Below are 21,949 nucleotides of genomic sequence, written 5' to 3'. Positions count from 1 at the left end.
CCATTGGGTATTGCTCTTTATATTCAACACTTAGTACTGTCATTATGTATGCTATGTGTTGCCCGCATGGGTAGCTCAACTGGTCATAGAGGTGAAACTTTGGAAGAATGACCAGGGATTGAGTCTCACCAGCGGCAGTGAGGGGGACTCCTTGTGCGCAGTGAGCACCAGTCTAGCTTCTGTGATTAATGTTCAGTTGAGTCACCATGATTTACAACCTCCCACCGCTCTGTCGAACTTGTTCTGGGTGTTCGCTCATTTAACCCTTTCGGTATACATTTTTTAAAAAATCTTTTCTGTTTTTGTATGTGAACTAAGTTCTTAATATGCTTTTTTTTTTTTTCGCTCATTTAACCCTTTCGGTATACATTTTTTAAAAAATCTTTTCTGTTTTTGTATGTGAACTAAGTTCTTAATATGCTTTTTTTTTTCTTTTTCTTAGAACTTTGTTTGGTGTTCGATTGCATTCGGGCTATTGGATTAATTCTCTCATTCACACCTGCCGCGGCTAATCAGGGCGGTCGTGGTCGGCGACGACGGAGGAGAAGATGAAGCCGAGATGAAGCAGCCGAGAGGAGGAGGAAAAGACTCATTTGCCCCTCAATTTTGTGCCTATTATTTTTTCCGATCGAATTTGACCGGTAAATTGGTCGGAATGACCAAAATTGAGAAAAATTATATACTCAAGGTACTGAATTGATACTTTTGAAAGTTAGGTGTTGAAATTAACAAGGCCCCTATAGTCGTATGACCAAAATTGAAATTTCCCCACAAGAGAGTAAATCAACTTAGTTTACCTATAACTAAATAAAATTTTACTTGTAATCCTAAACAGCAAATGACAACAAGGAGATAACCAACTTATATATTACCAAAAACCGACTAAAATTAAGAAAGTCAATAGTAACTTTTACATGAAATCAAACCTAGAATCTTATAATTACCAAGTATAAATGAGGTATTATAATGGGTGTACACGCGAATGCTTATAAAATTAGAGAAGTCATTAATCTAAAAGTTTGAATCAATCCAAATAGCATATGCATCCTCTTAAGTCTTAATGGTTAGTTATACGACCAAAATGAAGAGCATATCTACACAGTATTTATGTTATAAAAAAAAAAAAAACAAAAAACATAGAGTAATCATCAAAAACTTGCCAGCCATGGAAGTGCCTGGAGTAAAACTTCAAAATAGGTTGTAATCTATGATCTTCTTTAAACCCTCTCAGCTATCCTTCTTCCCATTTTGACAGAGTGCCAAGATCAGAGAGCGAGATTCAACTCGGTTCTCGTGCATGTATGTCCATGGCGCTTCTTTACCTGTCAAGTGCTTTAGTTGGTCAGAACATCCATAGCCAATCAAGTTAGTGCAGGCATGGCACAAAATCTGTCACCACCATCTCAAAAATGACAGGAATTAGAATGGTGATTGGCACAGCGGGCACGTTGACTTGTGAGAAGTTGAGAACCATTTGTAGAGGCAAGCCGAGTGAAACTTGTGCTTGCAGGTCTTGCAAGCTAGGCGCGGGAGGCTATGGTTGGAGGTGTGGATAACGCTGTAACATATGGGACACTCTTCAACGCCTTCGAATTCCTTATCAAAGTTGCTCTTCCATATCTGTATAGCTTCTGCTAAGGCTCCATTCTTGTATAACAAACAAGATAAAAGTATCATCATTCTCTCTTCCTAAGTTTTACAGGATGAATTATGCTATGCATTCAAGAGGAAAGAACATCTCAAAAGATAAAACAAAAATTACTTCATTGCAAAATTTATTTTCTTGCACGGAGCAGAAACATATGAATGAGAAGACAAAGGAAGGAGGAAAAGGAGAGGGTTAGGTGCTGACTGAAGACACAGTGGACAGGAGATACCTGATTACGAACAAATGACATCATGGACATCAACCACTTTCTCTTCTTCACTTCACTAATACCGAGGCTCCTGGTGCAATCTACATCAACAGATCGCAAAGGATAAGATGCAGGAAGACGAATTACAAGGTCCATTCCCGTTTCATCCTTTGTATAGGTAGCCACAATTTCATTCGCGGATTTGCTAACACTGACTGAGAAATTCTCATCAACAAATTTTGCTTTCTTGATCTGCAGTGAAACAAAATCATTAACTTATACTGCTATAGCAACATGAATTACAATAACAAGGTAACTCTTACCCAAAGCACTAAGCTTTTAAGTCGTACACTCAAAATTACATGATTTGTAAATGAATGAATTAATGAAGTTCATGAAAATTTGGAAATTTTGCTTAAATTTCACTTTCAAACCGAGCTGACAAAAAAGCAAGACTAGTCAAATGAAGAGAAATAGGCTCCTAACAGAGCGTTTGAAGAAGATATAGCAGAACTTAGAGTCCTTTAATTTTACTAAGAAATTATGGGAGAAGCTTTAGAAGTTAAGGTCATGTATATACCAGAGAGAGTTCATTTGCAATGAGAGGTGGGCTACAATATGATTTGGTAAAGAATTCAACCGCAGAAGATGTAGAGCGATCACGTATATCACCGAACCACCCACGAACATATGCTGGAAGAGTTTGAAGAATGAGACCAAATATTGCACCAGCAAGCATAGCGGTTTTCTCTGGTCCAACAGGCCAAAGTGATTCTAGAGCAAAAAGAGCTGAACTGCAAGTGATGGCACGTGTTGCAGCTCTAGCTGCTTCTGATACTGAAGCAGGAAGTTCTACATCCTTCTTTTTCACAGCTGAAGGTGCACAAAATTCCAAAGGAATATGCTGGAAAAGGCAATCCAATATTGTTGAAGAAGCAGAATCTTGAATGTATTGGACAATTTTCTCCCTTGAAGGTGATGATGATGGTAAAGAAACTAGATGTGAGAGCAACAAAGACCAAGCTAGAAAGACATTTATCTGTAAAATTTAAACAGATGTTAGAAAATTAACATTACTAGCATATCTTGCATTCCCTCTTAGATCATATGAATACATCGTAGACAGTAGATGAGGAGAGTTGTAAACATAAGCAACTGACCCGTTCAGATGACAGTAAATCCATTTCAAGAACTTCAGTTGGAAAGTTTTCCAGCTTGGAGGAAATTTCTTCCCTTAGATGAATGTTCTCTTCAGCAAACGGCTCAGGACTGCGGTAATCCTGGTTATGGGAAGCATCTTCATCTGATGAACTTTCTTTCTTCAAAGTGCCAAAAGCTAAGTGTGATACGGGTTCTGTAGAAAGAATAACATAAGCGGCAAACTGCAGGGAAGGAAGTGGCTTGGGAGAAAAAAGCAGCACAAAAAGAGAGTTAATTGGCCCTTTACTTAGCCCCCAAATTTCAACTGATTTCACAGCCTTCTCTCTCACATGTGAAGAGGATTTGACAACATGTGAAGCAACTAAGTCCCAAAATTTAGAGTGATAAAACCGAGAGGATGTTATAATGGAATACGCTTCAGCACAATAAGAACTTGATATTGCCTCAGCAGCAGCTGTGGAGAAAAATAAACGAAGAATACCTTCCAAAATCCTGTCTACAACTATCTCCCATTTATCTATCAAGGAATGAGAACTTTCTTTGTGCTCTTTCTTTTGGAGTTCAACGAATTCACAAAATAGGGAAAAACCAACAAGAGCATTTCTAGCTAGTTTTAAAGGAATAGGATCTCTAACAGAGACAGTACTTTCAAGCATCTCCAATGTCATTTCTAAGTTGCTGGAACTAGAAGTATTAGCTATAGCATCATTTACACTCTCGGCAACTTCCTCCATCATAACAACTGCCAATTCAATCCAACGCCTCAAATGATATAAAGCAAAATCCCAATCTTCTTCATCAAATTCTTGCCAACAGTAAGCAACTGAAACCATAACTAACTTTGATAACAAAATCTGCACAACTGGCAGCTTATTCACAGAAGATGATGCACCAGAGTTCAGTCTTTGTTTCCGATATAATTCAATCAAAAGCATCTTCTCCTCAGAGCTAACATGTCTTTCAGAGCTTAACTGTTTCTCTCCTCTCACGCCTCTTATGGGGTAACAGGACATCACCAGGTGGAACCAATCTTCCATGTCTGGAAATAAATAAATAAATAAGTGGGGCCATTATAACCCAAGGGACAAAAGTACTAAATTCCTAAAATTAAGAAAATGTCATTGGAGGCGTAAAACTGCCATAAGCCTTTTAATAAGCAAGGAATTACTGGCGCCCTGAAAAGAGGACATATCATAAAGACAAATAGCACAAATTGGAAATGTATTTTATGATTTTATCACATGTAAATCAATATATCTGTAACTATTGTATACATGAAGCCTAATTCCTAAATTTGAATAGCTCAGTTACGGTCAAAGAATGTTTATATTATTGCCTAATTACTAATATAGGAAATTTGCAACCACTAAAGTCAAGATAGTATTAGTAATATACCTTCTCCTGTTAGCCATGCATTTAACGGTGGGAACAATAGAGTTCGCTTGAGCCAGTCCATCAACACCTCTTGCACTTCACTACCCTTAGAAGAATCAGGCTGCTTTATTACATCATCTTGCTCAAATATAATGCTCAAGGGCCTAATGAGGACGTCAACAATTGATGGAAGTATCCTCAAGCAATTTGCATTTATTGTTTCACCCATATACAGTTTAGTTAAAAGCAGTTTAAAGTAAAAGATAGCCTTGTCCTTCTCCCATATATTTTCTTCAAAAAGAGTAAGCAGTAAAGACACATGAGCTCTCAAGAATGGTTCTGCAAGACTGTCCACCTCATCAAGTGTAAAAGGCCATAAACTACATAGACTTGGCTCACAACTTCCTCCATAGACAAGTGCACCATCAAGAAGGATTGTGACAATGGAATCTAACAAGCCATCTTCAGGAGAGTAACTCTCACTCTTCACATAAGTAATTAAGGAAGGTAAGAAAGAACTCAAAGCACTGCCACTAGGCCAGTTCCATGTGCATAATAACTCTGCAGCCAGCCAGGCACGTGAATAGTGAGAATCAGTGGTAGTCAGCTCAGTGTCAGCCAACTCTGTTGAACATGAAGGAAAGACAGAACCCCCAATAAATCTGTGAAAGCCAAATTTCGATACAAGCTTGTCAATTAATGAAACAAACCTATGGTCTTCAGAGCCCTGTGCCTGCAAAAAGTATGTACTTGCATATTTGAGCTTTAACATTTTGCACTTATGACACGTTTTAACAGCATAAAATCCACATAGCTATGTAAATTTGTGAAAATGTGCCAGAAAACTGCAAAATTCCATAAAGATGCAACATTGACAAGTGTAATATAGTACACAAGAACAGCCACAGGCAAAGTGATGCTATTATCCTGCAATCAAGATATGGCTACCATAGATTATCATGAAGCATTAAAGAAACAATTAAATCTTGTAATCATTCCCAAAAGCACATTGCAACAAATATTACTGTAAGAAAATCTAACTTACATTAAAAGAAACATTTTCACTTTTCAAACAGGCTGTTCTTTCTCCTGATTTAAAATTTGGCAGAACCCATTTAGGCCATGAATCACTCTGGAGTAGAAGCTTGTCAAACAACTTCTGTTCCTCAGATTGCTCTTCACATAGACATTCAAGAAGTTCACCGATCCAATTGCAGCATAGAGATGTGATTTTCTCCAGGTCTAAGTTATCTTCCTTGAGGACAGCATTCCTTACAGACTGAATCAAAATGCTTTCAAGGCTATTCTGGATGCTTGTGCCAAGGCTCCTCAAGAATTGGCAGTCCATATGGCTGCGGGTAACATTCACAGATTTGCAGGAACTCAACCTTGTTTTGATATTTTGTTTATTATCTTCACCAAATTCATCATGGCACACAGTTACCAAGCTACATTCCCAATCAATCACAAAAACTGCAGATAATATTCCTGAAACTAACCAAACCTCATCAGCTAAAAGCTTCAACCAAAAGAAACTGCCATCAAGTACTTCTAGTGCAAAATGAGCCATATCAAGCACATTGATAGAAGATTCAAATCCCATCTCAGACTCATTTTGTTTGATGGTTATCAAGGAATATGCATCTTTAACCCATGTAAAGGAAGAATCTTTCACGAAAATCATCAACTTTCTAAGAATTTCCTCAAATATTATAATAGTCGCATCCCTGGACAGGAAGGAAGTTCCACCATCTCCTACCAACCCACCAAGAGCAGCACTGTGAAGATAATAATATAAAGAATGAGAAAAACAAGGAAAAACAGATTGCAGTATACCACTAAACAAATAATAACACTATAATAAGGGAAAGAGCTGCAAACTTACTTTTACTACAATAAATAATAACAATAATAATAATATAATATTATTATTATAATAATAATAATAATATAATAATAATAATAACGATAATAATAATAATAATAATAATAGTATAATATAATAATAATAAAGGTCAATATTCGTAGTACCAGCAATTGGTCACATCAAATTTAATTGTAGACTCTTGCTGCAGAGAGCATAAATCTATAGAAGCAATTAAAGATTAGTTCTAGTCACCTACCACACGAAACGAGCACTACCAGCTCCAAAAGAAGGAAACTCACGGGCAACTGCAATTGCAGTAGAATCCAAAAGTTTATGATGCCAATGTGCTGCACAAGAGCCTTGCAGATAGCAGATACTTTGAATTCTCTCTCTTGCTTTCTCCAAAAGCATAGCCAACACAGATATGTTGTCAAAATCCAAATTTTTAGCTGTGTTTTTAAGATGTTCTAGATTTGTTGCATGAACAATAATACTATCCCATTGTTCTGAGAAGCACTGGTCATCAAGTAATGCAAGAATGAGATCCAGTCTAGAGCCAATAGAAGGACTGTGATCTAGTAAGCACCAAGGAATAAAAGTTTCATTGAAAGCATGCAAAAACTCTTCCCTTCCCAGCTTTTTACACAAAAGTTCTTCAACTATCTTGTGTGGACCAAATATATAGACACTAGTCACCATGAATCTAACTGCATATGGGGAATCCTAAAGGCCACAACATAAAAATAAAAGAATAGGATGATAAGATAAACTGTAAGCTTTCATAGCAAGAAATAATGGTAAAAATAAAAGTTCTCTTTTTGTTTCTTTTTTTCTTTTCAGAGGGAACAACTTACATGTTTCTTTATCAAAGGGAAACACTTCACCAAAGTTGGTCCTACCAAATCAGAAAAAGGCCAATTTTCACCCTTCCGCACTACTTGCTGGTCCAGTAATAACAAGAACTCAGTCACTCGTTTTATCTGCTCTACATCCTTAATAGAGCTCTCTGGTAACTGAAATATACCCAGGCATGTCTCTTGAAATTCAGAAGAGAAAAGCAAGAGCATATTATGTTCAAGGGAATTGATCCCTAACAGAATTTCAATAATGCAATTCCCAAGATCCTGCAAATAGCCTACTGAACTGTTGGTGTTAAGAACTAGTGTTGATCCCTGGTTAAAAGATGAATCCGAGGAAGATTCATCTTTGTCCTTTGAGTTCTCAAAAAGCAGGTAATCATGCCAAAGGAGCTTAAGAAGGATCTCATCAGTTAGACTGCAATGGAAATTACTTATGGCATCCTCTTCATCACAATATCTGGTGTCAAGAACATGACAGAGATCAGATGAAAGAAAAGACATTCAAGCAGAGGGGAAATGCAAGATCATTCAGCTTAGATTGCTACAGTATATAATGCATGTTGTAGAGGATAGAAGATGGAAAGATGCCATGAATCAGAAGGAACATTGAGAAGGTTCTACCTTGAAGCATTTCTGAAGACCCAAAGGAGACACTCTCTTATGACATGAAACAAAGCTTGACGATCTATACTTGAATGACAAAAACTTTTTCCTGCCCAAAGATTTTGAAAAAACTCAAGTAGAAATTTCTGCCCTACAACAGCTTTAGGAGGTATAACATCTAAAAATAGAATAAGAGCAGGGTAAGATGCTTGTTGGGATCCAAAACAACCACTCTTTAGAAACTGCCATAACCGGTTTAAAACGTTTTTTTGGACATTAAGATTTGTCCAACTGTTGGGAAATGTCTTAGAAAACAGTAAAATCATCTCCCACATTGATGAATGGCACAAAGGTTCCTTTTCCTGGAAAGCACCCAGTATCACAGGTGCAAGGTTTTTAATGTTTGTTTCATTAATAACACTAGGCACATTTTTTATATAGCTTCTTATCACTGAATACACAGCTGATCTAATTGCAGGGCTTTGAGACTTAAAGAACTCTAGAAAATACTTTTGAGTGGAGAACAACTTTTCAGCATGAGAGATAGCTATGCCCCTGGCTTTCATTACTCGCTTTGACTCAGCTTCTGAAACAGACCTTTCAGATAGCATGCTGACCACAATGTCAAGAATAGTAGCCAATGCCAACAGTGATGAAGAAATTACCTGGAGTGAAGTTAAAAGTGAAAATGAGAATAAATGACACCAAGCAAATATAATGAAACAGAACAGAATTGTGGCCACAAGCAAATCAAACCTAGAGGAAAACAGAAGTGAGCAACTCACACCCTAGATAGAAATGATACTCTGACAACATGCATACAGTCGGCTGGCATATACAGGTAATTGAAATTTCTATTCCCCTTCTTATGGAAAATCATAATGAACTTAAATATTTATAAACACAAACACCCCAATGAATATACCTGCCGGTGCATCTCTTCCAATTCATCTTGTGCTGTCATTTTATCGGACATACTCTGAGGAGTAAGCTTCAGATTCTCTTCTATGTAAATAAATATCTCAGATATGCATAAAATCAAAACATCTTGTCTCTTTTGTTGTGTTGGGAAAGCTGCCTGTTTCATATTCATTAAAGTAAAATCAAGCACACAAAGCAGACAAGGGATACAGTGCAATAGCAAGTGAATGCAGATTTTAGTTTGTACTACACTATGAGTGGTATGTTAGTTATCTCCTGTCCCTTTAGTTTTATCATTTTTAAAGTCTTTTTTAGATGGATTAAGCAATAATTATCACTTCCAACAGTAAGACTCCTATCTATAGAAGACCTGAAATGAGCGCTTTGCAGCTTGAGAAACTTCAATAGCTGAATCAAATTGAGAAAGCCACCATGGTCCCATCAAAGACTTCAAGTGTGGAGCCAAGTCTCTTCTGAAGTTGTAGAAGAATGGGGAATACAAAATAAATTCAAAGCAAGCTTATCCAACATTCTATAGAAGTATAGAGTACATTAAAGTATTTGAAAATTTTCAAAAAAGACAAAGATTGAAAGTCCCAGAGAACTAGCTACAGAATGATACACATTGATAACTAATTCAAAGCACAACTGAATGTCTGAAACTATGGCAAGGATGTCTGCTACAAAAATCATGAGATCCTAAAACTAAAAGAAAAGCCATGTAATGGAAACTCCAGTGAGAATCAGATGTCTTCCAATCCTGCCACAATCTGACAATTTTATTCCATTTCAGGGGAAAAAGAGAGGTTTCTCAGTATTGAAGCAACTAGATTTGTTTATTCTATGAGCCTTTGATTGAGAAACCAATAGCAAATTACTACCTCCTAAAGAAGAACTAACCAAAGGTTTGAGCCACGGCACTATTGATTCTCTAAACATTTGGAAAAACATATTCACCAAAAAAAGGCAACATACTAACGTGATATATCAATAAGCATTCAAAACACCAAAAAGTCCAAAACTATTGTTGATAAGAAATAAGAGGGAAAAATAAAGGACTGGAAGCTAGAGATAACCAGAAAAGGTAGCAGTTTCAGACCTAAGGTGCACACCACCAAACAAAAGGTGAGCTTGTAGGCTTGTAGCATGAACAATGGAAACCAAGGTCCTCAGCACTGAACTAAAAGTGAGCTTGTAATATAAATTGCAATGTTCAGATGTGGCTCACTGGCTCAAACACAGGGAAAAAAAGTAGTGCAACAAGATAAGCACCTAGTTTTCACTTTCAACTCAAACTAAGCTTTAGTCACATTTATACATGCTTTATGATTTATCTTCTTCTATTTGTGTGTGCGAAAAGGTGCACCTAATAGCAAGTCCTCACTGTGAAACCAGATAACTCTAAGTAGCATAAATTCAGCAAAGACATGCATTGCACAAGTTCAAGAAAACAAGTACCTTATAAAGTAGACAATTATTGCCTTTTATCAAAAATATAAACAGGAGTTAAGCTACAAACAGTTCTAATAGGCAAAGATAAGATGCAAACCCAATAACATTGAAAAGATTAGTCATGGTTTCATGAGTCGCCTTCCGAACCTCTCGATTGTAGTCCAGCAACAACTTCTTGTATTCAAATGCCTAATCATAAAATTTATGACCCCATTATGCTACTTGTGTTTGGTAATTTTAAGGGGGGTGGGGAGCATAACACGTTAAATATATGAATAAAGTGTTGACAAAGCCAGGTACCATATACTGTAAGAAATTCATAAGCAGTATTTGTTTTCCCAGATAGTAAACATACCCATTGTGGAATGATAGGTACTATCTCCTTTGCAGTTTTCTGTTTGAACAACTGAGACAGTGATGTCAAGGCTTTGAGCTGAGAAGAATAAAAGATCAAAGAAATTTGTCAAGGACATAAGAAGAAATATGGATAGATGCTATAAATGTTTAAAATTCAAATCAAAGGTAAGCCCGTTCCTCAAAATGCATCTAAAAGAGTATATTTAACATCTTAATATTCTGAATGCAATATTTTTATATGATGATGCGCCAATTATTAACACACAACAATTGCAGAGAGTCCACGTGTCGATCAAACATAATGTAGCACATGGAGAATAGCTCATCCTTCGCGAAAAGTTATTTAAAGACTAAATAAATCTTGAGCTGATGCATTACTTTGGTGGTAGGGTCCTTTCTAGCAAGCCTTTTCAAGTGTTGTGCTACTTCACTGTCAACATCCTGCATCACCAATTAGCATCATTAATTAAAGCCATACTTTGTAATAACATCATTAACTATTGCACAGACCACCTGAATTTGTGTCATCAATTTGCTTCCACTAAAAGACAACAAAAATGCAACAGATAATACAAGCAACAAACAATAAACAATTAAAACATCTAGTTACACCAAAGTCGAAAGCTTTAGTTGTAAAATATGGATTCTGGAATACAGCTCCTTCCTGTTTGGCAAAGCTTACAGATAAAGGTTATGATTATAGTTTTTCAAACACCTATTTACGAATTCCACTTTAATATTTGGATAACACATTGATCAATAAAGATATATAATGCTCCTTCAGAAGTTGAGTACCAGGAAAGGAGCAGCGTCTTCAGATGGCAGCGAAGACTCGACGCGGGAACTACCTACGAAGCCACCGAACCCTACAGTTGTTGCACCTTGTGGCAGTAGAGACGCAGCTAGACTGCAACAACATGAGCAGTGTTTCCGGTTATTCTTTCAATCAAAAGCTATGATGAAATTAAAATTAAATGATATATATATAAAGTAGTGTGATAAAGGAGGAAAACCTGCTGCTAGAGGGACGGGACTTGCTTCTAGCTCCATCTCCTTTGGGTCTCCCCATTTCTATGCTTCGGCTTGAATCGTTTTCTGTTTTTCCGCCTTGTATGTTTATTCGTTTGTAATTTTTTGTTACGTTAGTACCGGAATATGCCGGCGGTGGACAACGCCGGTGAGGGAGCTGAGAGCCTGAGAATTCGATTGAAGAAGAGGATGGCTTTGCCGGAATAGGGAGAAAGGTAATAATCCCACGCGGCGAGGACTTGAGTTAACGGACCAATGACACGTTTGCCCTTCTTCAATAGCCTGAAAGCCTTTTCGCAAACAACAAACAAAAACTACGGCCGGACTTAAGTGGTCACAATAGTTATGCTGTGCAACCGAATGTACCATGCGCATGGTGCATACGGTTCAAAACGACGTCGTTTTGATTAAAAACGCGCGTCCCACTTTAAAAAAAAAAAAAATCAGGTTCGACTCTCAGCAATAGCATTATTGTAGATATATAGTTATGAAATTGTGGCTATATAGTTATGAAATTGTGGTTATATAGTTATGAATTTATGGATATTTAGTTCATTCATTGTGGATATTTAGTTCAATCATATATTGTGGATATTTAGTTCATTCATTGTGGATTTTTACTTCATTCATTCACTGTGGATATATAGTTATGAAATTGTGGATATATAGTTATGAAATTGTGGTTATATAGTTATGAATTTCTGGATATATAAAAATGTTATTGCCGAGAATCGAACCTGATTTATTCTTTAAGTGGGACGCGCGTTTTTTTTAACCAAAACGATGCTGTTTTGTAACCGTATGCACATTGCAAGGTGCATTCGGTTGCACAGCATAATTTGCGAAGTGGTCAGCCGTCTGACCTAAGTTAGGAAAAATAATTGTGTATTTAGCTCGCACATGAGAATTTGATGTGAATAGAAATTAAATACTTGATAATGTATTTTAGTTAAAGTATTTTGCATATTTTATAGCGATGAAAAATATATTCCAGACTCAGGTTCTCTGTCATTCCGTGCTCCTTTTTGGATTGAGGTCAAACAATTCGAGTCAAAAGTCAGGTAAAAAGTTAACTAGTCAAAAATTGCATCTGTATAAGGGCACTTGGCCCTTCATGTTAAGGGTCCTCCCCTTCCTCTCCCTACACTCTCTCTATATTAGAACTTTCTCCCTTCTCCCTAGAATATGTACTAGACAACATACAAGAACACCCATAAATAAAAGATCCCTTGGGGCTACATCATTGTTCATACATACAATATACATTCTACATACACGGGAATTAATCGTATCATGTAGTATGATGGAATTGGAATGATTACTAATATTGGTATTTTTTTGTGAGAAATATTGATGTTTAGTAATGTATGAAAATATACAAACAAAAAATCAAAACAATTGATCATAATATAATGACATCCAAAACACTAAACAATGAACAAAAAAAATCAAAAAAAAAAAATCTAAAAGCATTTATCCAAACTTAAAAATTAGTTTACCAACCAGATACAATGTTGTTAATTATCTTATAGTCTAGTGGCACGAAGTGTCTCTCCCAAACGGGAGATCATGGGTTTGATCCCTAGTAGGGAAGGTATAAAAAGATAATCAAATATCCATTTTTAATTGAATGGGTAATCAAATTTCATAGTTATGTTTTAAAAAGTTGTTAACCAAACACTAACTAATATTTTAGAAAGTTATCAATCAAACACTAACTAATATTTTAGAAAGTTATCAATCAAACACTAACTATGATTTTAATTCACTTAGTGTGTAAACCCATAAACCAAACACCGTCGAAAATGATAGCAGGCGAAGAATTCAGGCATTCAGCCATACATTACATTTAAACAAGGAATAAGGTTCAAATTTGCCACTGAACTTAACTTGAAAATGCAATTAGACCACTGAACGAAAAAAAAAAAAGTGCAATTAGGCCACTGAACACTCCAAAAATGTGCAATTTCACCGGATAGCAGGTTACCATCAATTTTAGCAGGTTATCTGCTTACGTGGCAGCTGAGTTGACATTTTTAATAAATTTTAAATCATTTTTAATAAATTTTAATAATAAATTTTTATTTAAAAAATTTTTAAAAAATAAAAACGACTTTATTTTATTTTTTATTTTATTTCTTTCAATTTTTTATAAAATTTATTATTAAAATTAATTATTAAAAATTATTTAAAAATTATTAAAAATGCCAACTCAGCTGCCACGTAAGCAGGTAACCTGCTAAAATTAATGGTAACCTGCTATCCGATAAAATTGCATACGTTTGGAGAGTTCAGTGGCCTAATTGCTCGTTTTTGAAGTGTTCAGTGGCCTAATTGCACTTTTTGTTCGTTTAGTGGCCTAATTGCATTTTCAGGTTATGTTCAGTGGCCAATTTGAACCTTATTCCTTTAAACAAAGAACATACTACCCTAGCTAAATTATGAGCAACTTTATTCGATGAATGTTTGACAAACATGAGTATAATGTTTGGAATAGCAAGAAAGCTATAGAACTTGGAAAAAAGAATAGCAAGAAACAGAAATTTTTGAGTAAATTTTGTTTACAATCTCTCAAGCTTATTTCTAGCTTCCTTTTGGAAGTTGAGAAGCTAGAAAAAACAAGTAAACTTCACCTAACTCACTTCACCAAATTCCATTAGCCTGCATATAATGTTGATCACCACACAGTACAGTCCTCCTAGCATATACAATTATTTGAAACATCAATACACATAACCTGTGACAACCGAAACGTTTTATGGTCCTTTACCAACATCCTTTTCTTCTTGAGATTTATTAGCTTCTTCCTTCTTCTCCATGACTTGTTGAATACCTTCTTGATATCCTTCAATGAAGCTTTTGAGGGCATCTCTGTATGCTGACGCTCTAGTCATATAAACCCGCTGCAGGGCAGGCCTAAGAGTTTCCATTCCACCTCTTGCAGCCACAGCTAATGGGCAAAGTCCATGCGATGAACGGAGAAGAAATTAAACCAAGTTCAATTGTACCCAAGAAAATATTAAAGAAATGCACAGATTTATCGTCTATATGCAAAGGTAATAGTGAAGCATTAATTTAAGAAGTTTTGGCAATGTCAGTTACAGTAAAAATATTATTTGAATTATGGGTTTGCACCCTGTTGAATTTGGAAGATGGAATGGCCTGGCGGGTGGAGAATAACAACCACCCGCCAGTTAGGCGGGAGCAAGAATGAAGAATCACAGAATGAGAAAAATGTATAAATGCTGAAAGGTTACAAATATATTCTATATTCTCTGTTTCTAATAAAGAAACATAGTACACATATATATACACACACATAATTGTAAGTACCTATCCATAAACTGACACCTATTCATAAATAGACACAACCCTATAGATAAACCGAACTCTTTATTTTTCAACACACCCCAAACCCAAGGGCCTCCCCATCCATTACCCTAAAGCCACGGTGGCGGAGTAAATGGCAGGATGTGCTCTATTGGCCTAAAGTGAAGCGCTTGTACACTGATGTCCATAACAAACAAATCCACACCACTCTCCTAGATGGGATTCAAATCCCCACGGATGACCAGCGAAGGAAGCTATTAACCTTACTTTGGATTGATCAATCATTTGAACTGTACCTGGGGCACATTTTTTGAATTATAAAATCAGCTGGTTGAGGTTCTTTACCTAGGTCCTCCAATGTTGAGGGTTCCTTCTCCTTAGTTGTACCATTTTCTTCATGAGGCATGTCTTCATCATATTGCTCCTTTTTGTAGTCATTAGGTCGGAGTTCAGGGCCAATGTCCCTTACCCAGCTTGCAGCATAAAGCCTTGAAGCTTCCTTCAACACCTGAACAAAAAAGTTCAACATCAAAGGTAGCATCATAAGACTATAAATTTCAACATCAAAGGTAGCATCATAGTAAACACCATAAAGCATAGTTGTCTAAGTTCCAATCCTTGCTCCGGGTGCACCAAACCAAGGATCATTGTGCAACACAGTGTTTGGGATTTCACATTATCAGCATTAGATTTCCAACAACATATAGATTAATCAGCTTTATGTAACTCCAAAATGCTAAAATTCAAACAGCTACTCAAAACAACTTTTTCAATTAGCTTTTTGAGAAAAGAAATTATACCAAACAGCTATTTACCAAAAACCTTTCTACAATCAACTAATGTTGTCATACCCTCTAGCAGCTATCAGCTAACCGCCATTTACCAAAAATGGTCAAAAGCATCTACTGGGGCAACCCTCAGCGGGAGCGGACTATTGACCTTCTTGGTTTGAGCTGATAAACTATTGACAACTTAAGCTAGTTTAACTCTCTGTGATCCTTTGGTGGGTCAAAAGGCAGGCTAAGGCAGTGATCGCGGTTTCTAGTCATTCAAAAAGGCATCTACTAGCTTCAGAATGAATGGAAACCAGAAATGTATAGGCAATCACAACTACATTTTAAGCAAGATAAATGTAATTTGCAATGAAATCCATAAGACAATCAATACATATTACAGAAGACTCACAAGGTAACGCTCCTTCCAAGTTAGTTTCCCGCGCTTTTTGATATGAGGGGGGTCAGGTAAAGATGAAGGGAATGCAATTTCCTTCAGGTCATATCGGACATAATCATATACTTTCCGGCAAACCACCTTTAGCTTCATTTCTACTCTCGGGTTGCCTCTACATGCCGTTTGTAAACAAGAAATTGATACACACGGGCTATTCTTTCAGGAAGAAGCCACAAAGAAACGAAAACCCAACAAGAAAAAAGGGCACTTGATGAATTTACCGGCGAAATGGAACAGTCGACCGCGGAGGAGAAGACGACTAACAAGATGCGAGAAGGCAAAGCTGCAGAGTGACCGAGTGATGGGTAGGAAATAGAATTGAGATTGAACGACGTCGTATAGATTTTATTTAGGGTTGGTTTTTAAAATTAGTGATTTGATTTAGTAGAAAGTATATAATCACTATTCGAATTTGTGTTATTGATGAAACTTACCTTGTAATCTTATAATTGTTATATTATGGATTAAGATTTATCTTGTATTGTGGATCTTGATCCAAAAATTATGTATTTACATATTTTGTATGTGCAATAATAATTTATGTATCTATAAATAAATTGAAGCCACATAACATGTTAAATATAAACATATAACATGGTAATTACAAATATATGATATGTTAACTGCAGATACGTAATATGTCGTTAAAATATTATGCATCTGCAATTAACATATTATATGTATGTAGTTAACATGTTATTTGTCTTCAATTTACTTATATGCACATAAACTATTAAATACAGGTAAAAAATATGTCAACGACTGAGATATAATATGAATATTATTCTGAACCAGGATCCATTATGCAAGGTAGACCATAGTTCATGATAGAATTTAACGTAACTTTGACCGGCAAAAGATTAAGGGAGTAAACCAACTTAAATGGTTCATAGCTATTATCTCAAATCAAAAAGGTCAATAAACGACTCTATTGAAGAGTAAACTTGGAACATTCCAACCAATTAAACTTACCTGAGTTAACCCCTATTTTTTTAAATTAGTCCTATAACAAATTAGCATTATTTATTATTTAATTAAAAAATTTATGTCATGCATGAGACAACTACAAAGCCATCTTTTTCTCAACAAAGTCTTTGTCATTTGATCAAATAGTGTTCTGTTAGATAGGAACAGATTTGATAAATACTGATAACTCTCGGATAGAGTATTACAAACTACACACTATTAAACAAAAAAAAAAAATTAAAATTAAAATAATAAAAAAGTTACTAAAAGAAAAAAAAAAGTAATGAAAAATAAACATGACGGACAAAATAGGACAGAGTGAATACTATGTATGATTTACAAGAAAATTCACAATCGCAGCTTGAAGATGTGTTTTATGTCAAGTTCGTATTGTGACTATAATCAATAAAAGATCACAAGAAAATAAATTAGCCTAAATTGTTTAAGTTACCAACTAAAAAAAAAAAAAAAAATCAAACTTGAAATTTAACTTACCAAGTAATATCTAACATCAACGTTCTCAGTAATCACAATATTATCTATTTCCATCTTCCTTTTCTTAGAGCAATGCCATTTTTGTTTTTTTTGTTTTTTTTTTTCTCAAGTTTTTGCAGAGAAAAAACTAATTGCATAATTTTTGAACAAATAGGAGCATGAGACCAACTAATGGCCTTGCTTTTAGAGCATCCACATTGGTTGGGGAGAATGTGGGGATAATGTAAGAGTGATTAGGAAAGAGAGTGTGGGAGGGGAGAGAAAAAAAAAAAGAAAAAACAAAACAAAAAAAAAATTAAAAAAAAAAAAGTAATCAGACGCGTCAGGCGCGCCGACTGGCGCGCCTGACGCGCCTCCGGGCGCGTGCAGTGCACGCGCCCGGCTTTTGCCCAAGGCTGTGCGCGAACGCGCACAGCCTTGCTTCTTCCTCTTTCTTTTTTTTTTTTTTTTTTTTTTTTTTTTTCTGACAATCTCCCTACATTTGCAGGGAGATTATTTTTCAATTATCTCATGTCCACACTAGCTATTATCTCAAAGAGGGAAGAATGAATGCTGAATTATCTCAACAATATCCACAAGTGTGGATGCCCTTAGTGCTTCTTTCCAACATGTCAGGCCGTATTTGGAGCGAAGTTTCGAGAGCATAGCTAGGGTGTGAATAAATTTGACTTCTGGTCTCATGACCATTATACATGAATCACATTTGATTATTGACTATTAAAAATATATAATTAGGTATATGATTATATAATTTGTATCACACTTAGTTTTGCCATTTTACTCGATCAACTATTGTCAGGAGTTGAGTGCTCATCTCAAAATAAGTAAATGCAATGCTCTTTCTAGAATAAACAAATGCACTGCTCCTCTCTGGAAGTGTTCTTTCTAAATGAAGCAAATGCATTGCTCGTCCGCACCTCTAGCAATAGTTGGCCTGCAAATTGGATGGCATAATTTAATATGATACAAATTACATAGTCATACACGCATTAAATTAAAATAATAATAATAATAGATAATAACCAAAATATAATTCATGTATAATAGACAAGGGATAAAAGTGAAATTTTCTACAAAGCTTTATCCATACTAGTACCCACTAAAAAACTGCAAGAGTTTATTTTTTTATTTAATGTATAATGAAAAAATATCTAAAAAAGAAAAAATCACATTTACCAACCCCCTTCCAACATCATTTATGAGTAACAAACAAACTCTGATCTTTTTAACGATTTATAAAAACATAAAGGCTCAAAGAAAAAAACAAAACAAAACAAACACTAATAAAAAGAAACCAAGAAAATGTTACAGAAATCAGCAGTTGATGTATATTTAGCAATGTGTGATTCCATTATCCGAGGACAATTTCTTGATAGCATCCATTTCTTCCTTGAACGTAGCCATGGCGGCTCCGGGGAGCGAAACCAGCACCCTAACTCCACCTTCCATGGCAGGGTTCGACCTGCACGGCGGCAAGAAAATGTACAAGTCCACATACCCAAACATCTCCCACGGCAGCGGGATCATGTTCACCGCCGATCCCCAACCGAAGTCAACCTCCTCCGACAACCTTAACTGCCTCCAATCCGTCACCACGAACGCCGCGCCGCCGCCGTCCACCTTCCTATTCCCCCGCACGAACGCCTCCAGCGTGTCGATCGAGCGGCGGATTTGGTCGTTTCTCGAAACCGCTTTCTTGCTTTCTTTGATCATCTTCGCGACTTTATAGATTGGGCCCTGGTCGAGGCTCTTGCACGGCGAAACAGCGACGGCGGAGATGAAAGCGTTGCCGTAATACCCCGCCGGCAGAGGCGGGTCGGTCAGTAGCCTTCTGATCCCGACGGCCAAGCAGAGAATGGTGTTCCCGTCGGGGTTCTGTTTAAGAGCTCTGATTCTCGACCGCCATACATAAGCAGCCAGAACTTCCACCGTCGTGAAAGCTTCGGTTAAACTCTCGCCGCCGTCACCATGCGCCGCCGCTTCTTCTGCAAAACGCTTTTTCAGCGTTCTTATGCTCTCTGCGTCTACATTGAAACATTCATGCAAAATCGCATCTGTCTCATATGTAACGGAAGATGATAGGGTTGGGACAGAATTCTTGTATTCTTTACTTTTTGTCTCACCCAAAGATGATAGGGGTGGGACATAATTCTTGTCTTCTTTACTTTCTGTCATTATTTTGCATTTTTGTTCAGTATTACTTTCTGTGGAGATGAAATCGAACGGATATTGGCCGGCGGGAGAGTTAGCTTTCCCTACTAATATCTCCCTTTCCCAAACGGGTTTTACAGAGGGGTGTTCCTTGCCGCTAGCCAGCTCGGCCATGGCGCGGAAGAACAGGGCGGCGCCGAAGCCATCGCAGACGGAATGGGACAACCCCATGCCGACGGTGAAGCCGCCGCAAGAGAATCTGGTGACCTGAAGAACCAAAGGGTGGTACCCAGCAGCGCTGTGAGACGGCCAATCAAACACAAATTGTTGGCCGATTTTCACGTCAGTTCCATCAAAATAGTTTAATGAAGAGAGGGCACAGTCGGCAGTTGCTTCCATGTACGGCACGCCGTCACCATTACAAGTGATTTCAAGCCTTCCATCTGAGTTCCTCTTGAGCTTCCCAGCCAAGGGGTAGTAGTAAACCAGAGCCTTAGAAAGAGCCGTTTTGATCACTAAAACTGGGTCTGCGGATTCTGCATGGCTACTGGCATTAGAATCAGAAGTGGGATTTGCTTGGTAAACGTAGAGGGTTTGGCAGAGAAGTTCAAGATTGGGATCATTATCTATGGTGGAGAAGGATAGGATCTCAGATGGAGTAGGTTCTGCAGGCTTAACAAGCACAACATCCTTCCTGTTTATCAAGAATGGAGTAGCCATGGAAGTGGTGATATGATTGTAATGGAAGAAGCTAAGAAGATCAGAAGGTGGAATCTGGGATGAAATGGGAGATGAACTTCTCAGAATTTATAGTGAATGTTGTGACAGACTTCACTTCATCCACATCCCATGTGAGCCTGTGAACAAATTCATGACTCCACTACAAGAATTTTTTTAGTGGACTCGGGACATTGGTTTAGTGGATAAGAAACAAAACTTGACGACTTGTTTTTCCCTGTCACAAATAATAAGGGTTTGGATTTAGGTTAATAGTTATGCTTCGCAACCGAATGCACCATGCGCATGGTGCATACGATGCAAAACGATGTCGTTTTAACTAAAAACGCGCGACCCGCTTAAAAAAAAAATTCAGGTTCGACTCTCGGCAATAACATTATTGTGGATATATAGTTATGAATTTCTGGATATATAGTTATGAATTTGTGGATGTATAGTTATGAATTTATGGATATTTAGTTCATTCATTGTGGATATTTAGTTCATTCATTGTAGATATTTACTTCATTCATTCACTGTGGATATATAGTTATGAATTTCTGGATATATAGTTATGAATTTCTGGATATTTAGTTCATTCATTGTGGATATTTAGTTCATTTATTGTAGATATTTAGTTCATTCATTCATTGTGGATATTTAGTTCGTTCATTGTGGATTTTTACTTCATTCATTCACTGTGGATATATAGTTATGAATTTATGGATATATAGTTATGAATTTATGGATATATAAAAATGCTATTGCCTAGAATCAAACCTGATTTCTTCTTTAAGTGGGACGCGCGTTTTTTAACTAAAATGATGTCGTTTTGCATCGAATGCACCATGCGCATGGTGCAATCGGTTGCACAGCATAATTTGCGGATTTAGGTTGGCCGGGCTCCTTGGGCTCAAAGAGTTTGATAGTTTGGTTTCTAGTCTTAAAGTTAAATTGACTTGGTTTACCATACTCATGACGCAAATTATGCCGTGCAACCATGTGCACCATGCATGATACACACAGTTGCAAAAATGGTGTTGTTTTGATTAAAAACGAAGCGTTTGATTTTTAAAAGAAAATCAGTTTCTATGTTAGGCATAATTTGAACTATATATCCAGAATGAATGAATTATATAGTTCAAATTATGCACAACATAACACCGTTAATGATAATCGAAACTGAATTTTTATTTATTTATTTTTAAATCGGTCGTCAAAACGACGTTATTTTATAACTATGTGCACCATTTGCACGGCATAACGCTCCCTACTCATAAGTTGAGTTATAAATAAATAAATAAATTTTTAGTGGGTAGTACACGGGAAATCTTGAAGTTGGGCGTGTCAGAAAACTCACTGGAGCTGAGGATATATATTTGCGCGTGGGGACAAAAAAACACAGTAGAAATATAAGCAGTATGCCATCTACATCCCACAGAAAACTCAGTGGAGCTTCATGGTTATAATTAGGGGACCATAATCTAATCTAAGTATAGTAAAACCTCTAGCTAACTCGAGCCCAAGCTTTGAGGGTGGGGACTGGAGAGTAGTATACTCGCCAATTTATATCGTGGATC

At 36.7% G+C, this 21,949-nt stretch overlaps 3 protein-coding genes across 3 annotated transcripts; all 3 read right to left on the bottom strand.

Moving 5' to 3' along the window:
- Positions 1–976: 976 nt before the first annotated feature.
- LOC109162937 (E3 ubiquitin-protein ligase listerin) lies at positions 977–11,750 on the bottom strand. Its single transcript, XM_019311646.1, has 16 exons — positions 11,465–11,750; positions 11,247–11,358; positions 10,830–10,892; positions 10,450–10,527; positions 10,192–10,283; positions 9,013–9,115; positions 8,647–8,799; positions 7,740–8,386; positions 7,113–7,575; positions 6,515–6,981; positions 5,437–6,169; positions 4,413–5,124; positions 3,017–4,056; positions 2,437–2,895; positions 1,878–2,108; positions 977–1,647 (listed from the first exon to the last, which is right to left on the bottom strand). Exons 1-16 carry the CDS (start codon positions 11,518–11,520, stop codon positions 1,420–1,422), a joined length of 5,637 nt encoding a protein of 1,878 aa, XP_019167191.1. The 5' UTR covers positions 11,521–11,750; the 3' UTR covers positions 977–1,419.
- A 2,257-nt stretch (positions 11,751–14,007) lies between these two features.
- Positions 14,008–16,380, bottom strand: LOC109158396. The gene is made up of 4 exons (XM_019306306.1): positions 16,262–16,380; positions 15,996–16,152; positions 15,156–15,318; positions 14,008–14,430 (listed from the first exon to the last, which is right to left on the bottom strand). Exons 2-4 carry the CDS (start codon positions 16,131–16,133, stop codon positions 14,237–14,239), a joined length of 495 nt encoding a protein of 164 aa, XP_019161851.1. The 5' UTR covers positions 16,134–16,152; positions 16,262–16,380; the 3' UTR covers positions 14,008–14,236.
- A 2,274-nt stretch (positions 16,381–18,654) lies between these two features.
- LOC109158278 (spermidine coumaroyl-CoA acyltransferase-like) lies at positions 18,655–20,569 on the bottom strand. Its single transcript, XM_019306192.1, has one exon. It carries the CDS (start codon positions 20,370–20,372, stop codon positions 18,834–18,836), a length of 1,539 nt encoding a protein of 512 aa, XP_019161737.1. The 5' UTR covers positions 20,373–20,569; the 3' UTR covers positions 18,655–18,833.
- Between the last annotated feature and the right edge of the window lie 1,380 nt (positions 20,570–21,949).

This window comes from Ipomoea nil, unplaced genomic scaffold, assembly GCF_001879475.1.
Source record: "Ipomoea nil cultivar Tokyo-kokei standard unplaced genomic scaffold, Asagao_1.1 scaffold0302, whole genome shotgun sequence".
In the NCBI taxonomy this organism is placed as follows: domain Eukaryota; kingdom Viridiplantae; phylum Streptophyta; class Magnoliopsida; order Solanales; family Convolvulaceae; genus Ipomoea; species Ipomoea nil.
Note: the sequence above shows the minus strand (reverse complement) of the source record. Positions and strands in the feature narration are given on the sequence as shown.

Bases quoted from the DNA above. Each gene is read 5' to 3' on its own strand.
- LOC109158396 (XM_019306306.1), bottom strand. From the start codon at position 16,133: ATGAAGCTAAAGGTGGTTTGCCGGAAAGTATATGATTATGTCCGATAT. The intron at 15,319-15,995 runs GTGAGTCTTCTG...TTTTTTGTTCAG, and splicing joins CTTGGAAGGAGCGTTACCTT to GTGTTGAAGGAAGCTTCAAG. The intron at 14,431-15,155 runs GTAAAGAACCTC...TTTGCCCATTAG, and splicing joins CTCAACATTGGAGGACCTAG to CTGTGGCTGCAAGAGGTGGA.
- LOC109162937 (XM_019311646.1), bottom strand. From the start codon at position 11,520: ATGGGGAGACCCAAAGGAGATGGAGCTAGAAGCAAGTCCCGTCCCTCT. The intron at 8,800-9,012 runs GTCTTCTATAGA...AATATGAAACAG, and splicing joins CTGCAAAGCGCTCATTTCAG to GCAGCTTTCCCAACACAACA. The intron at 1,648-1,877 runs GTATCTCCTGTC...TTGTTATACAAG, and splicing joins TGTCATTTGTTCGTAATCAG to AATGGAGCCTTAGCAGAAGC.
- LOC109158278 (XM_019306192.1), bottom strand. From the start codon at position 20,372: ATGGCTACTCCATTCTTGATAAACAGGAAGGATGTTGTGCTTGTTAAG.